Source organism: Nuphar pumila, chromosome 15 (assembly GCF_984573655.1).
Source record: "Nuphar pumila chromosome 15, dmNupPumi1.hap1.1, whole genome shotgun sequence".
Taxonomy (NCBI): domain Eukaryota; kingdom Viridiplantae; phylum Streptophyta; class Magnoliopsida; order Nymphaeales; family Nymphaeaceae; genus Nuphar; species Nuphar pumila.
In genome coordinates this window covers 4137595-4155986 of record NC_143263.1, presented here as the reverse complement: position 1 = coordinate 4155986, position 18392 = coordinate 4137595, and the positions used below count along the sequence as shown (strand labels likewise).

The following is an 18392-nucleotide window of genomic DNA, read 5'->3' as shown; positions in this document are numbered from 1 at the left end:
CATCCATGAAAACTTCCATGACATCGTCCACCATGTCAGAGAAGATAGCTATCATGCACCTCTAAAAAGTTGTCGGGGCATTGCAGAGCCCAAACGACATACGTCTAAACGCAAAGGTGTCATACGGACAGATAAATGTGGTCTCCTGGTCATCAGGATGGACAGCTACTTGATTATATCCAGAATATCCGTCAAAGAAACAGTACGGCGAGTCTTTCCAAAATCTGATCAATGAATGGCAACGGGAAGTAATCCTTCTATGTTGCCTCATTCAGCTTCCTATAATCAATACAGGCTCGCCACCCTGTGGTGGTCCTCATCGGAATGCTCTTCTTCTTTTCGCTCTCCACAACAGTGAGTCCAGATTTCTTCGGCACGACCTGAATCGGACTGACCCACTGACTATCAGAAATAGGGTATATGATCTCAGAATCCAACCACTTGACCACTTCATTTTTCACCACTTCCTTCATATTAGGGTTTAATCTTCTCTGTATGTCACGCACCGATTTGGATTCGTCATTACAATGAATCTGGTGCATACAAAATGAAGGATCAATCACTTTCAAATCCGCGACCCCCCAACCAATCGTTGCCTTGTACTCTCGCAAGATGTATATCAGTCTCTGTTCCTGCTCCTCTGTGAGTAGTGACGAGATGATCACAGACAGAGTCTCACCAACTCCGAAGTATACATACTTGAGTGAATCCAGTAAGGGTTTCAACTCAAGTTGCGGGGGAGACTATCGATAATTTGGCTGGGGTCTCAGCAAGTGGTGGGAAAGGCTCAATGCTCCTTCTCCAATGATGGGATCTTGACGATGCTAACGCCACATCTACACTATCTTTACAACTATCATCTATTGTATAATACATATCAAGGGACCCCTCTATCATGTACAATTCTAGATGTGCCTCAACTAAATCCTCAGTGATGTCTACCTGGAAGCACTTCGTATCTCTCACTGGACCCATCGCGGCATTGAAAATGTTCAGCCTGACCTTTCGATTGTCGAACGACAAATCCATGGCTCTAGTTCTGCAGTTGATGCAGGCATTGGCAGTCGCCAAAAATGGTCTGCCCAGAATGATTGGAGTCTGGTGCTGGCTATCAATTTCCTCCATGTCAAGGATAATGAAATCGATCGGAAAGTAGAACTCATCCACTTTCACTGGCACATCTTCCAAGATACCTCTCGGCACTTTGACGGAGCGATCTGCTAGCTGGAGTGTAATCGGGGTCGTTCTCATTTCTCCTAGCCCAAATGAATCATAGAAATATCCGGGCAGAATGTTCACGCTTGCTCCAAAGTCGAGCAAGACACGTTCTATCTTAATGTTTCCTATGGTGCATAAGATGATCGGGGCTCCAGGGTCCTTGAGCTTTGATGGAGTCAGGTGCTGAAGTACCAAACTCACATGCTCAGTCAGATGGACCTTGGTAGGAACTCTTCCTCTAGATTTTCTCTTCTGGGTACAGAGTTCCTTGAGAAATTTGGCATAAGTCGGCACCTACTGAATGGCATCGAGCAAAGGCAGGTTGATCTGTACATGCTTGAAGATCTCAAGCATGTCCTGGACCTTCGTGCTTTGCTTTCATCTGCCAATGGGAGATTCTAACGCTTTGGGATAAGGTGGCTTGGGAATGTATATCTAGGGATCCTCCTCTTTGTGAGAAGGCTCACCTCTATCCTGATTCTGAACTGGGGTTGAGGACTGAGCCGCAAAAGATGGTATGATCGGTTCTGGCTCATCTGTCTTCGCTCTACTCTCGACGTGGTGCTCACATTCGCTCCTAAGGGCCATAACAGCTTTAGCCTGTTGTTGTGAATCTGTTATGTACAGACCTCCTGTCATTGGTTCCTTGCCCTTCGGGTTCATCACGGCCTGACTCGGCAAGCTGGCCTCAGGTCTCCGACTTATCGCTTCTGCTAACTGCCCCATCTGTGATTCTAACTTCGCAATGGATTGAGTATGAGAACTCAAGATCTGGCTGCACTTCTCGAAGGCATTCTGATTAGAGGTTTTCACCTCTTGTAATGCCTGAAGAAGTCTCTCTTCGAAAGAAGTCTGCTGAGCAGACTCTTGTGAGAGCTGAAGAGAATAAGGAGGAGTGGTCTGAGGAAAACTCAGCCTCTGAAATGTCTGAGTAAACGACGGCGGTCAAGCAGGCTGAGAGAGGAGGAGCTGGGTGGAAGTCTGGGGACTCTTTCACGAGAAATTAGGATGGTTACGCCACCCCGGGTTATATGTAAATGAATATGGGTAATTCGGGGGTCTAGCGTAACTCTGAGTGGACTGAACTTGTTCTTGCACAAATTCAGGGTATTGAGCTACCAAAGGGCACTCAGTAACAATGTGTGTCGGACTGACACACAATGCACACACCGAATGAGGTTGGGATGGGCATGAGAGAAGTTAGTCCAACTTCTGAGAAATCATATCCACTTTACTTTTGCAGCTCAGTAGACTGACCAATCTCTAAAGCATCACCCCGCTTTGGTCCGTTGGGTGTGGCTCTCTCAAAGCGACAGGTAGAGGCATGGTGCAAAGAGTTCTCGGCCAGAGTATCGAATAAATGCCAAGCCTCATCCTCGCTCTTCAACATAAAGGTCCCTCCATATGATGTATCGATCATCTGACGATTCCGGTCAGATAATCCATCATAAAAACTCTGCACCAACTGCCATCTCGGCACCTGGTGGTGAGGGCATTTTCTAAGTTCTTTCATTCTTTCCCACGTCTCGTGAAATTGCTTGCCATCCATTTCAGAGAAACTGGTGATGGCTCGCCTGAATTGGTTCGTCCGACCGATGAGAAAGTACTTCTTCAGGAACTCCTGCTGAAGTTTATCCCATGGCCCTATTACTATCGTATCCAAGGATTTCAGCCAATACTTGGCTCTATCCTTCAATGAAAATGGGAAGAGGGTCAATTTCAAAGTATCGACCTCGAAATTCTGGATCTTCACAGTGGAACAAATTTCGAGGAACTCATCTAAGTGTATGTAGGGATCCTCATGACTAAGGTCGTAGAACGATGGTAACATATGTATTACACTGGCCTTAATCTCGTAATGTGGCGCCCCTATAGTTGGTCTTCTAATACATGACGCCTGGGTGTACTCCGTAGGCAGGAAGTACTCCCTGAGAGGGCGCATCGGAGCTTCGGGTTCTAGGTCCCCCATTTCTGTTCGGCTCCGAGGAGAATGTAAAATTCTCTCTGGATCCTCAACGAAAGGATGAAGCGGAATGCCCAAAGTCCTACACCTGTGCATACACTAGCACTAAGTCCAAATGTGTGCAACGAAACCTAATCTATCTAATCTCCTAACTATTTAAGTATAAAAGCATAAAGCACAGAACACAAGCAAAATTAACTAAATATAATCAACTACGCTAAGTATACTTAAAAAGAATGGAAATAACAGAAATAAATCTACGCTAAGTATGCTTAAGTACAGAAATAGAAATTCACACTACGTTCTTTAGAACTCACCTGTCTAATTGCTCCAGAAGAATAAAGAGTTGTGAATCCTAAATAAGCAAAATGTGAATCCTATATGTACTTACTACGTTAATCATATATTTACTAACTAATCCTATTAACTAGAACAATTAAAACACGACTAACTAAACAGATATCAATAAATTGCACTATTCAAAGTAAAAGAGTATAATTGTCGTTCCTTGGCAACGGCGCCAAAAACTTGATCGGATTTTTGTAATCGTTATTTGATCGTTGAAAGTGTTTGGAAAATCATCAATCAAGTAATAATAACCGAATTTTCACTTTCGTGGTGAGTTCGGATCGATCCATAGGGAACAGGATATACTCGTAATAAATTAAATTGTTACATTTTATTGATATCGAACTTGCTCAATTAAAGAGAAGAATACAATGAAAAATAAATTAAATAAGTAGAATAAAAGAAAGAAACCGACAAAGAAACAACGAGATAAATCCAAAGCTTTCTGGAATACGCAAAGAGCTTTCGGGTTGAATCACCTGCAAAACACAAACATGAAGTTAGTTAATGCTGACCCAGTGATTCTGAAAACAACTAAATCGATGTTAAAACTAAGATTAGTTAAAACTCTAATTTATACGAAAGATGAGAATTTACCCAAGCTAACTCTCTAAACCAATTATTCTAACAAAGCAAACAACTCTAGATTAATATTAGAAACTTAATAAACTACTAAGGCTCAAAATTAGAATAACTACATAAACTAGAAAAAGACAATTATGCTCTTGCGCAACCCAGGACCCTAATTTATGACAGACTTATGGAAAATGAATAGTGAACTCAACCAGAGTCCGGTTGAACTGATTTTGGTTCTGTTGAATTCCTGACACAATCACAAATCCAACACAATTCTCGGATCACGAATATCAATTTGGGAGCTCTAGATATAAGTGTCACAACTTCAGTGATGATTTAGTGACAGGTCCATCTAGAAACTCTATACTGGCAACGAGCGAGAATACCAAGAAACCCTATCCTAAATGTTGTTTGCGTTGCTGAGACATGTATATACCACCTACCCTATTACATGTACCATTAAACTACATGAAACGATAGCCCTAAATTAGTGCTTTTCCTTGCAATGACCAACATATTCAACTAGAGAAAAGCCTCTAGCCGATTTAGGCAATGGGGGGGGGGGGGGGGGGGGGGTAAAACTATTGGAATGGGTTTACGAAACCTGAACAAAATCTCTTCTAACTACACTAGGTTAATGATCAGCTGCAGATTAACTAGCTAACATCTAAACTAGCTATAAAACCCAAAATTGATAGTAGATTCCCTACTCGTCAATCGACTAGAGTGATTCTAGTCAATTGGTGGGTTCCAACTAACCAAATGTAAAAACAATGATACCCACATTAGTCAACTAAGCTACAGTCTCTATATTAAGCACCCTAAGATATGCTAGCCAAACAAACTCTAACACATGCTGATACGGTAAGGCTAATGGCAAATTAATAAAAGTAATCAACTATGAATACTAACCTCAATTAATATAACAATTATATCAAATCAGCTTCTACAGAAAAACTATTTAATTTTAAAATTAAACTTAGCAAACGAAAGCGGATACAAGCTAATTTAATCTATAAGCGAACAGAGGGATTTATGAACATTTGTTGTTACAACCCGAGTCAACCGAATACCTCTGATCACGTAAAATACCTAAAATTGCCTAATCAGAATAATGAACTAATTACTCTAAGACCTCCTTAAACTAATTTTTTAACATTAAAAACCAGCAAAAGATCATTAATCTAATCTGATTTACCTTACTAACAGCACCTGACTCAATATTATAACAAGGCCTAGAACAAGATTAACATCCTAACACAATAGGCAACTCAACTAGCATAAAAGAAAGAAATTAACACTGAAGCTACTACTTAGATAATACTAATGCAAGATTTCCTTCAGCCCATGAGCACCATTGACCAAATAACACTATGTTACGGTAAGGGAGCTCACTAGACAGCAAACACACTAGTACACATACATGGTTAACACAACAAATATACCTGTCTCCTCTTTGAGATGGATTACCTAGATCGACTAGCAAAGTCCTAATCGACTTTCGGTAACCTGCTGCAACATACTTTATAATACCAGTGCCTTAAAATGAATCACATTACAGGGCAAACCTTCACTGTAGACAATACCATGTTATACTCACCAAATGATTGGAATAGCTTCTTATTGAGGCTAGACCCAAGATCGGCTAGAACAGCCCTAATCAAACTTGGCAAAAGCTTGGAACCTATTACGATCGATGCTCAATCATAAACGTGCCAACTAAACCACGAATTTAGATCTAATCAAAGGTACCCAAGGCCACAGGAAATCAAACTACGATTCACTACTGCAACTCATGTTACACTATGCATTTGAAACTAAGAGAAAGCTTAAAATGGGATAACCTCACTCGGTTGGAAGATGGACTTGATTTCCTCTTTTTTCTATTCATCAATCACGAAAACCACAAAACAACAGCTATTGATCCTACTTAGACTCACTCTAAGCGTTGTCCTCTGCGCCACTTAACATACTAAGGTTGAAATTAATGCCAAACACGCAATCAATAAAAATGAAAACAAAACAAAACAGCATACACATCGGTTTTAACTACGAGAAGGGGAGGAGGAAGACATACCTTGTATCGGCTGTCCCAAAGGGAGCGGTAGTGGGGAGCGGAGTGTGCCTACTAAAGTGCGCCAAAAAACCCTCAAGGATGCTGCAGATGCGTCAAACTGTTGGGATTGCTGGCTGTAGCAAGGTGGACATACACCGATGGATGGAGGGTAACCGAATCACATTCGGATGGGGAAGAAGGCCGGAGGGATAGAGCCGGACGATCTCAGATGGAGTAGACAACACTCCAGCTGAGAAGGGCGTCTTCCACAAGGTGCTACACCTGCAATCACAGCAATAAATGAATCAGCAACAACAAGGAATACCGAAAATGGAGAAGAAGCACAAGAAAGAGGAGATATGATAGAGGGAAAGAGACGATAGGAAGAGAAACTTCAAAAACTTAGGGAAAACTTAGAGAAAAGATGATGAGGGAGAGGGGCGGCTGGAGAAAACTCCATGGAAGCTTCAGATTCGAGGTCTTAAGTGCACTTTCCTAAGCAAAAACGATTTGCCTAGGGTTTGCAGCCTCTTTTTATGGCAGATTCTCTTTTTTGGATATTCCAAAAAGAAGATTAAAAACAATTATTTTGCTAGACCAGATGCACTGAAAATACCATAACTTTTTTTGTTTAACTTCGATTTGAACGAGATTCGAACTATAGCTAATGTGGGTTCTAAACCTAAAATTGATGCTTTAATGCATGACTCTAATGCACTCTTTGATGCGCAATTCATACTTCATCAATTGCCTCGTTAGTTTTTCCTTTGCACTTTCAGTTATTTGATAGTTGGTTGGCAATTTGGGGTTTTCATTTCATAGGCATGCATATGTTTCCCTTTTCCATCGGACCCTTTTTCCACATTTTTAAGCTACCAACCCTCACCACACCAGATGGTTGTGAGAAATCTACCAAAGCCAATAGCCAATCAGTAGCTTCAATGTTTTTCCTATTTATAACTCAAAAAAATGGCACCCGACAACGGTAGCTTCAATGTTGAAATGTTGAAAGAGTGGAAAAGAGAAAAAACACCAAAGTAATGAGAGGGCATAAAAGTTAAAACAAACACTGGCATTTCAACAAACAAAATACATGCATTCATTACAACGAATGGACAGACTAAAACACCAACCAAAGTAACAAAATCTAATTATGGTATTGACAAGCAAATGACCCAAATGATCCTCATGGAATGATGAGCTTCTTCCCAGCATAGATGGTATCGCTAGAGAGACCATTCGCCTCCTTGATCGCATCTATCGAAATCTAACCAACATACACAACCAAAAACCCAAATCAAAACCACAAGAAGAGCACACAAGTATTAACGACAAAATGATTGGAGACAAAGGATGAAAGGAAACAGAAAAAAAAACACAAACCCCATATTTTCTAGAGAGGCCCCAAAGGGTGTCTCCTTTCACAATCTCGATGGTCTGTGAGGGTCTTCCTTGAGCTTTCGGTTCCTGGTGGAAAGGAGAAGGCTTGAATGGAAAAGTATGGATTTTAGCTTCTTTCTCTTGTTTGGTGTTTACCTTGACTGAGTGGTCTCGTGGTGGGTGTGGGTGTGGTGGTGGTGGTGGTTGTTTCTTGGGAGTGAGGGCCTTGATGAGACTCATGGCAATGCCGGAAAACACCACGAATCCGGCGGTTTTGGCCACAGCGGCCTCCTTTGCTTTGGTGTCGTCGTCTTCTCCGGTCGGTTTCCCGTTGGGTTTGGCCGATGACATCTTGCTCTCAGCAGCTGGCAGGTGAGTGAGAGAGAGGTCTTTGACGTTTATTGGATCGAGTATAGAGCGAAGTCTGACTCCATGGGAATACAGGAACCACTCACGGGAACCTAGGAGAGAGAGAGGGAGAGATGTAAACGGCTCGGATTAGAATCGCATGTGACCAATACCATAGCCGATTCGGATTGATGGTGAAAAACTTATACTAGATCTGCTTTTTTATATGTAAACGGTATCCATCAAATTTGGATATTTTGTGTTCGGTAGCAAAAAATTAAAGCCATATCTGCATTGGATTATAATCATATATGGTTTTGGGCCTTTGGGCTTAGCAAATGCAACTAAACTAAACGGAATTGAAGTTGATCATACATCGGATAAAATCTGATTTATTGAAATCCCTAAAAGCACGTTTGGAAGAGAGAAAAACTGTCGTAGGAAAAAAGTTTTGCCTATGAGAGTTTTGATATGAGAAGTTTTCCAAAAGAAAGTTTTTTGCTTGTTTGTATAGCATGAGAAAATCAGAGAGAAAAAATGTAAAAAATGAGAGAGACCAGGAGGAAGGTAGTGGTGATGGTGGTGGTGAGATGGATGGTGATGGTTATGGTGAGATGGTGGGTGGTGGCGGTGAGACGGTGGGTGGTGGGGAGTGTAAAAATAATTTTTATCTTGGTAAGAAACATTCTTTTTTTTATCTCATGGAGGAATGTTTCCTATAAAAAAAAATACTTTTTAGACTCTCTCAACGCAGAAGTCTCTATCATTTGGAAGGGTCAAAAAATCGGTAAGGATTTTTAATTTTGTATTATTTTTCTTACATCTTTCTCGCTTTCAAAAGTGCCCTAAGAGAGAGAAAGAGAGAGCATAAAATTTTGGTAGAGATGTGAGCAGGAGGGATTTGAGTTCAGATATGGGCTTTACTGTATCGGTCCCGATTGAATACTGGTAACAGGATTTGGGTTCAGATGAAAAAGGTAGTATGGAATCTATATCCGACTAGCTTAAAATAGCTAATCGGACAAACTTTTACACAATCAGATACAGATCATCAGACTCGGATTCTGATAAGAACGTAAGTCTCCACGAAGCCCGAATCTGATTGTTAATTGTACCTATTTACACTATCAAATTTGACTAAATGGATTCAAATTTCGTCCGGACCCAAATCCGGATGGTTGACATCCCCGAATTTAGGATATGTTTTTCTTTTTGGGTTGTTTACAAATCGGTCCCTGTCTTATCAGCCATTTACAAATTAGTTCCCACCTTATCGGGTTTTGCAAATTGGTCCCCGCCTTTCTGTCTGTTTTTACAAAATGTCCCTTCTGTCAACATCTGTTAGTTTAACCATGGCCAAACGCTGACCTGAACGGCCCTCGTCTCCCAATCTCTCTCTCTCTCTCTCTCCCCTAGGGCAATCCGGCAATTTGGATGATAACTTGGCATCCTTTTACACGCTCTTGTGCTCTGCTCTCTGCTACTGTTGGGATCCACAGCTAACCTTGGAGGAACTGAACTCCGAGAAACCACCGCTGTGCTCATGCTCTGGCGAAGATGTGGTGGTGGTGAGCATCATCTCATCCAAAGGCTAGTTGTGGCGGTGGAATCCCATCATAATTTCACCAGAAAAATGGGTGGTGACCTTCTGATCGGATTGCTTCCTCTGGGAAGTTGAGAGAGGAGTCGGCTGGCGCTGACACCACCACTGAGTTGTTGGGCTGCTGTAGTCTGACCTTCACTCCGGTGACCATGATCACACCGTTGAGATTCTTCGTATGGACGGTATAGATGCTTCGCGTTGGATCGCGGTAGAGCAAAGAAAATGCTTTTTTTTGTTTTTTTTACTCGTTTTTGCAAATCAGTCCATGTCTTATGGGTTTTTCGCAAAATAGTCCTTGTGGGGGTGTAGAAATCATTAATTTATCTGCCCTTAACGGTTTCCGTCATGCTGAGGGACGGTCGTTCACTACAAGGACTAATTTGCAAAGGTTAACAAAAGGCAGGGACCAATTTGCAAACCCGATAAGGTAGGGGTAATTTGCAAATGGCTGATAAGGCGGTTATCATTTGCAAAAAAAATCATTTTTTTTCTTCTTCGTGGTGGTTTTGGATTTCCTCCCCTTCATTACTTTTGTTCCAACAACCATGTTGCAACAAAAATTTAGGATATGGTTAATAATTAAGGGATTAACCAAAGAAATAAGGTGGTGAATAAGAATCTCAGAAGATTTCTCAACAGAAATCAAGATAACTAATAATAAGTGGCCTTCATCATTCAAGATGATTCGTGCGGCCCGTTGGGGAAGGGGCAATGAGTGTTTTTCTTGAAAAAGTTTATGGATGTCTTAACCCAAACAAGAAATTCAAACGCACCATATCCCTTTCCATTCTTTGAAGCAAACGGGTCCAAACGGAAGAGATACATTTAGGTAGATTCCATTGGAGCCCAATGCTTGATCACTGCGGATTACAAAACCCTCAACTAACTAATCTTGGCCAAGCGTGTTTCAACTCGGCTAAAGCACTGATAATTAACGCCCGGAACATATTATGGATTGAATTTTACTTCATATACAAGAAAAATAATCAAGTGCACTTCCAAGCATCTGAACGAAAGCACGTCCAAGAATGTAAACAGTCCGGGTTTCGCACAGAACTGGCAGAAATACGAACATATTTAGTCAGACTCGGTACCAAATAGATGATTAATTACTAAATTAGACTTGGAATTTGGTATTCTTACGTCCAAACTCAAATATGTAACAGAGTCCAACTAAATGTCCGAAAAGCTCCAAACTCTTTACATGTAAACGTATATCCTGTTATGGTGAATAACCAACGTAAGGCATAGCCAGCTTATACAAAATCAGTAGAGGCTTAATCCCTTTTCAATGAGGGTTAGCACTGTGCATTGAAGAAGGGTGTGATGAGAGGAGATGACATGTTTAGAAGAATGCCTGTCAACTGTAAACTTTCCCCATTCTTTGATGCGTGCCCGCCTCAGTAAAGGTGTGAAACACTAATTGGTCATCAACTTGAATTTGCAACAGATTATGTGGGATCACAACAACCCCTGAAGAACTTCCATGGTTCTCACAGACAACCTTTCCTAAAAACTGAGCTAGTTATTACATTAAACATGTTCTCTAAAGATTAACATTTGGCTTCGCAAATTGCATTGAATTAAAAATGAAAAAAAAAAAAGCAAATTATCTATTCCATAGATCTTGCTAAGAAATCGTATATTCAATAATTAGAAACAAGTTTAAGCACCGTCCAGATTGAACATGTTGAGCATTTCCTTAGACTGTTGACATGCTATAAAACACTATATTACAACTTCTAAAGAGACTGAAATAGCTTCAGTCATTCTTCTCTATGAGGTGAGCGAAATGTATGTGTGCGTGTGTGTGGCCTATTTCTTTCCTAACTACCCAGTTTAAAGAAGAGAATAACAGGTCAGAAATAAACTCAAACCTGAGATTAAGAAGCCCGCCTTGTCAACCTTCTCCATTGTCATAATCTTCCTCATCTTCATCTACATGACTATTGAGCTGTGCAAGCTGCAAAGGATCAATTCCTATTCTGTTCATCTCGGAAAGTGACCACCCTGGGTATTCCTCATGTTTCAGTTCTGGTTCCATTGTAGAAACAGAAGCAGAAGCAGAGGTGGAAGCAGCAGGAGTATTGCCATTTTCATCTAGGTCAAGATTGAGATCAATGTTCCGCACAACTGTGTTACTTGTACTACAAGATTCATCTTCCTTTGTTTCTTTGGCCTCCAAACCATTATCTAACCCTTTAGAAGAGGGTTTGTGTTTGTCTCCATTTTCAGGAGGGAGATCTAGATCATCTTCACATTTTTCAAAGTGAGTGGCGTCTCTTTCGCTTACCCTACCACGACCACCTCGACCCCTTCCTCTGCCCCTCCCACGTCCTCTACCACTACTGTGAGGCGCATCCTGCTGCAAAGATAATATACAGATAAAGGCTCATAAAATGCATAAATAACAGGAAACTTTACTATGTTTCTTTAGAGTGAAACACACACAGAGCATCGAGGCCCTCAGAGATTTGGGGGCTTTTACTCATTCATAAAAGGTTTGGACAACAATCAGCTGACACAATGGCGAACATTGTAACCTGATATTGCCAATCAATAAACAAAGAACTGGTCGGAACAAATATAATATAATATGACGGACCAAACATGATTTTCAGATTTGCACACAAAGCCCACACTAGTTGAGCACCATCAACTTCAAAAAAATGGTGTCGAATACAGACCTGGTCCTAAAGATTTTTAAACTTCTTTAGAAAAGATTCTGAAAACTTATTTCTCTTTTCCCATGATGTAATCCAAACCCAAGATATCTCCCCTAATGAGAGTGGAAAATTAGTCCAGCTAACTTATTTGACCCTTCATCTTTATCCGCTATTGGAAAAATAACTATATGCAAAAGGCAGCCATTTTTAGCTCTGTATTCCAATTCTATGTATAAGAGATGCATATGACAATGAAGCTAATGAAAGGTCACATGATACATCGCTTACTTCAAATAAATAGATCAGATGAAGGCAATCAGAATCTTAAATGATGGTACTTACAGTCCTAGTCCTCTTTGACTCCTCTTCACTGTCGTCATCATCTTCCACAACTCTCCTGTTAAAGAACACAATATTGTAACTTGTGCTGCTGCTACAAGTAATGAAAATTTGACCATGTGTTCCAACAAAAGATACACTACTTATTAGTTCATACATAATATCATTATACCTTCTCCTAGGAAGATGTCTTTCATCACCTCCAGCATCAGTACCACCAAGGTCAGGAACTTTGTTTACGATTTCTCTCAAAAAGTCGAAGACACTGAAGCTTTGAACACATTGTTTCCTGAAAATAACAGAGTGAGCGGTAAAAGAGGTTCTTGGTCCAACTATTTATGAATATTTTAATTACAATACCACACTTAGGTATGGATGTGTTTTGTGCGTGTGCATGCTCTGTTCTAAGCCATAGATCATGGCACCAACCAATTGTGTAGTGTGTGTGTGTGGAGAGAGAGAGAGAGAGAAGTACATGAACGGAAAAGAATCACATTAAAAGAAAGTTTGAAGTCAAGAACACAATACAAAAGGGACGAGAAACAGATACACATCAGCTCTCTGGATTCCTGTACACCCAGAAGAGGAATGCTAACTTCTGTTCAGGAACAAATTCACACATTCTAAAGCATGTTGCCACCCTGCATGAACCATGTTTCCCAACAGCCCAAGCCAGCTCCTTCATGTTAAAGATGAGCAACTTAAAACAGCAGCAGTTGTGGCAGGTGATGTATTTAGAAAAGACAAAAAACGAACCTAAAGCAGTTAATCAACATAGCACTCAGCCTAGCTGCCAAAGCCAGCCAACCATATGCTACAGCCCCATCTAGCGGATATAAATGGAAAAACTCTGTCCCTGATAAAGTAGGACAAAGCCATCAGCTGGTGATTTCAAGTGAAAGGAAGGATACATGGAAAGAACTCCCATAGATAATTCACTTGTGATTTTATCAGCTTTAAGAGCACTGAAAAAAGATATTCATAGAAAGAAAGCATTGGTTTGCAAATACTGTTCCGTGCTTCAACACTTAAGATATGGATTTATAACCTTATAATAATAATTATTGAAAAAAAAACTAAATGACAGCAATTACAATGCTGTGATGAATAAGTGCCTCAAAAAATGCCCAGTTCCCATAAACTAAAGTCGCAGTCATCACAATCCTGTTACGATCAAGTGCCTCAACAAATGCCCACTCCTCATAAACTACAGCAACAGCCTTAGTCTTGATTGAAGGGGGGTCCAAATAAAACCTGTAAGACCACCACCGGCATTGAATATGATAGCCAGAAGGTATTTTTGAACCATGAAAGCTAGGTTTACTTTCTCATATGAACATTTGTAAGGGAGACCATGGTAATCACACTGCAAATTACATATGCGCCAATAGGATAGAATTAAGTTGTGGTTCTTGTTAAAATAGCTTAAAAGATGGATTGGAAACAGGAATCAATGTGAGGGTGGGTGGTGAAGTAGATACAAATCCCATGGGGGCTAAAACCAAACTAGAGAGAGAGAGTAATAATCAAAAGATGAACTATATAGCATCTAAAAACTTAATATATGTGTTTGTGGCACCATGTTTAAAGCTCAGATGAATATTAAAATTATTGTTTAAAAAGAAAAAGAAAAAAACAACCAAAATAAATGACGACTTACAGATGTAAAGCACTCATTGTCTTTGCTCCTCTTTGGAGAGTAATTTCATAGGTCCGGTCACAAAGATCTTGAAGAAACAATTCCAGTGCTTTTGCTGCAAGAAAATAATTGGTTAAAAACTCAAATGAGATACCCACCTTATATTTCAAAAAATTCACCATCCGAATCTTAGTCAATGTGGTAAATAAGGAGTAAAACAGCAGCATTGTATGTGCACAACAAAATTAGAAATGATGGATAGAATTTAAAATATATAACTGGTGAGGATGTTAACAGAATTGATAATGGTGGATACTGGCCTCAGTTTTCAGATGGTTGAATCAAGCCTCATAAGATCGTCAATGTTAGCATCAGAATGAGATCAGGTCTGGCTATCTACAGAGAAAAAGATAAAAAAGAAAAAGAAAAAAAGATTGCCTGCTGCAAAGCCAAATTGGAAAAAGTAGCAGCAATTTTGTGAAGCCACCTGTACCATTGTGTACTTTTTTAGATGTCACTGCTGACCTTTTCTATTAATTACCCCTTTGACTGTTCATACATGGCTGAACCACGATGTTTTCTCTTGACAATTAGATATCTTTGAAAGGGGCAGAAAAAATTTATACATGACTAACCAGGATCTGGGTCAGACTTTTTCCAGGCCCCCTGCCTGACCTGTTTTGCCAAGGTTCCATCTTGGGTAAGACTGGCAATAGAGGTCAAGCATGTGTCCAGCCAGGTCAGACCTCTATCCAATTGACACCAACAAAAGGCTGATAAACAAACAGGCACCTATTTCAGTATTTTCTCCAAGAAAGACTTCAGCTTGCCAACATTACACAGAAAGCAATGATACTTACACACTAGAAGTGGCACAGCCATGGCAATCTTTCCGACATCTTCATCAGCTTGCATAATCTTTTTTATTCGGGACTGCCAAAAGAGTTATCACATGAGATGTGCTTAACAGTCCAAGCCCCAACAATGCATTTGACTTCCAAGGTGAAATCTAATGGAGAAATATATTGAGAAAGAAATACCAAAAGCATTAATCACAGCACAAGATATATGCACTATACTGGTACAAGACAGTGTTAGGTAAGAAACATACCCAACATTATCAACATGTGCATGTCACAAGGATATGGGCACTGACAAGGGGGGGTGCAGTGCTTGAATTTCACAAAAGCACGCACACACACATGCACAGGTGTAATGCTTGAATTTCTGAAAAGTTCACATGCACGCACACACACAAAGCTGTATCAAAATAAAAAGTATGAACTAATACTTTTTTCGGTAATAAAGTATGAACTAATACTTAGCCAACAACATACGGTTACCTACTAATTACTAAATGATAAAAGTGAATAGTGAGCCCTTATATTAAGGATTAGAATTTAAAACTTAAAAGAGCCAAAAAAAACTGAATAAAATTGGTCAATTCAACTTTGTGCTGACTCCTTGTTGGCTGCCCCAGCTATCTCCTGCACATGTACCCATGACACACCATATCAACATGGTTACCATGGCCCTTCAAAAGCAACCATATTACATATGATATGCTATTACAAAAGCTACTGCTGGTGTCTGCTAAACTTATTAAAACTTCATGTTTTTTTATAAAAGATAATGAATACATTAATTAGTAGGATTCATAGCTTGAAAGACAGGCCAAAGAGTACGATTTAGTTATCAAGTCCTCTGCAAGAATAAAATGTAGGAAAACACTTAGCATCCATTTGAAGCTAATTAAATACATATGTAGGGCATGGTGTAGGTGAAGACGTTCACACAGTGTCTATGCCCATAACTTTTTACCTTTCTTTTTTTTAATGAATCTGAGACCTTACATAAATAATCAACATGGTTTGTTTAGTAGGAATCAGATTTTGGGTTGTCTAATTACAACACACGAGCAGGTTTCTGAAGGGCTTGAAAAAACAGTGGCCCACAATGAACCAGATATTCACGACTCAAAAGATCCTCTTTTTTTTTATGAAAAAACAGGATTTAAGATGCAGTTAGACCATGCTGAACACATCTATGGGGATTGATTTGCAAAGTATGTGCTGTAACATTGAAAACTAGAACCATGTGGATGTCCACACCTACAACCCCCACCCCCTCTCTACGCACACAGACACACAGAACCCTTCATCTTGTTTCACTGTCAATCAAAATTGCATGTGAAACATCATGTCAAATTAGGTTGTCACCAACAAAAAGACTGCTTTAAGGAACATTAAGTGTTCTAAATTATCACAGGAGACGGTTTGGGTCTCGATAAATCATTGAAAGAACTAACTCAGTACATCTCCCATCATATTTCTGGAGGTTCCGAATGGTAATCTATACAAGCAGCATAAGAAAGCAACGTGCACGTTTAAGAACAGTAGATTAATGACTTCATGAAGAAGTTACAATTCCAGCATAAAGAACCTGGTAGGCCTGCGATCCAATAAAAAAGGTCTTGAATATACAAGAACATCCAAAAAGGAAAACTTGAATATACAAGGCTTGCAAGGAGAGTGAAATAGGAAAGACCAATATCAACCTTCTCTCTTAATCTTTACAGTTTACCAAGTCAAATATTTAAATTGATAAGGCTGGAGCAATCATAAAAACAGGCGAAAGTGTTACTTCAGAGTTCAGAAATGGGAAAGACCAATATCAATCTTCTCTCTTAATCTTTACAGTTTACCAAGTCAAATATTTAAATTGATAAGGTTGGAGCAATCATAAAAAAGGTGAAAGTGTTACTTCAGAGTTCAGAATTGAGTGTGGCCTCACACCAACCAATTAACACCAGGAGATGGCATCGTAGACCTAAGCTACAAAATTGTAGTTCGTTTCTCAGAAAAAAAATAGCAGAATAAACAGGAAAGTGGAACGAGTAGGATAGGTTAGTTATGTAACATTTTAAGCTGCCCCCAACACAAAAGAGATAATCATCTGGGAGAGTTTGAGGAAAGACAAGCAGGATACAAATATGTACCAACTTCCAAAGCAAAGAGTTTATCTATTACCTCATTCTCTACTAGGCAGTTAAGTAGGCAACTAGATTCCCGGATGGGATCTCTCAAAGAGAACCGCTGTCACACTCAAACTCCCCTTCATACATTCAATGCAAGAAACAAAATAGCACCGTAACAGAGCACGCAGAAAGCTACATGCAAAAAAATCCGAAAACTGGAAGTTTTTGTAGTCAATCCCAAAAGATACATGGTTACCCACAATATTTCCCGATTGCCACTCTACAGATGTCCTTGAACATGGGCATGACACTATGGAGTGTGTGTAGATGAAACAATTAAACTGCAAACACACCCCTCATTCTGATAAGGTGTAAACTCACAACCAACCCAACCCCCTGCCGCCCAACCCCCCCAAAAAAAACAAAAAAAAAAAAGATCTAGGAACCAAATCACGAAGTTTTCGACGGCAATCATTCATATCGGCATCAAAATCGTGTGCAACAATCTGAATACCTAATTCGAGCTGGATTCGATCTCCATGACCAAAACCCCAAAAAAATCAAGATAAACTCCACCATGCCAAAGGCTATACTGGAGTTCAGAAACACCATCATAACCTCCCTCACAATCAAACACTCCAAATCAATCAGAAACCTAATCCAACCCCCTTTCAAAGTTGCAACATAACCCTTGAAAAAAGGGCAAAAAACCCTAGAAAACGGAAAAACAAACGAAAATCCAAAATCGAGTATATCCCCACAATATCAAAACAATCCAAACAAGAACCTCCCACGAAATCACGAACTTGGGCAAGACGAGCACCATAAAAAAAAAGGAAAAAACAAGAAAACGGCCAACGTACCGCCGGAAAACGAGTGTCGAGCTTCTTCCTCATTTCGTCAGATTCCGGCCATCGATTCCGATCGGTGAGAACTGAGAACGAACAAGATAAATTGAAAAAAAAAAGTAAAGTAAAAAAAAAATCACTTCTCCCCTCGAAAAATCGTACGAAAAAGAAACCCTAATTCGTTTTTCCTCCCTTTTTCTTTTGGATATTTTTCAGACGAAGAAAGGATTGGATCCGGAAAAACCGTAACCCGAAAACCCTACGTATACCTGTCTCTCTTAACCACGGTTCAGCCTTTCGGTTAAATTTGTTACCCCGGATCCACCCTCCACGGGTCCCGACCCACCCCGATTAATCGCCGAGTTTTTCAGTTTCGCTTCGTGTGGAACCCACTCACTGGGAGGTGGGAGCCACCTAACCAGGCCCCACAT

General features: G+C 40.1%; 2 protein-coding genes across 9 annotated transcripts in view; both read right to left on the bottom strand.

Moving 5' to 3' along the window:
• LOC149814187 (uncharacterized) overlaps positions 1–18190 on the bottom strand; it is a 30665-nt gene extending 12475 nt beyond the window's left edge. For 2 of the 7 annotated variants that reach the window (XR_016428083.1, XR_016428085.1), the window contains exons 1-9: positions 17977–18190; positions 14997–15069; positions 14772–14909; positions 14158–14251; positions 12670–12786; positions 12501–12555; positions 11370–11857; positions 6183–6443; positions 3945–4008 (exon numbers count right to left, since the gene is read on the bottom strand). Coding sequence is in view for 4 of the 7 variants with exons in the window: in XM_089990176.1 (XP_089846302.1) it covers positions 11393–11857; positions 12501–12555; positions 12670–12786; positions 14158–14251; positions 14772–14909; positions 14997–15069; positions 17977–18009 (975 nt within the window). In the remaining 3 variants the exon portion in view is untranslated. Of the gene's footprint in view, positions 1–3944; positions 4009–6182; positions 6444–11098; positions 11858–12500; positions 12556–12669; positions 12787–14157; positions 14533–14771; positions 14910–14996; positions 15070–17976 lie in introns of those variants that run through there. The other 5 variants (XR_016428084.1, XM_089990176.1, XM_089990177.1 and 2 more) reach the window with 5 other exon arrangements.
• LOC149814188 (uncharacterized) lies at positions 7203–8011 on the bottom strand. 2 transcript variants are annotated; one of them, XM_089990182.1, is made up of 3 exons: positions 7698–8011; positions 7545–7628; positions 7203–7428 (listed from the first exon to the last, which is right to left on the bottom strand). In XM_089990182.1, the coding sequence occupies exons 1-3, from the start codon at positions 7890–7892 to the stop codon at positions 7348–7350; spliced, it is 360 nt and encodes a 119-aa protein (XP_089846308.1). In that variant the 5' UTR covers positions 7893–8011; the 3' UTR covers positions 7203–7347. The 2 variants fall into 2 exon arrangements, with proteins under 2 accessions (XP_089846308.1, XP_089846306.1); XM_089990180.1 differs by having other exon boundaries at positions 7545–8011.
• Positions 18191–18392: the final 202 nt, after the last annotated feature.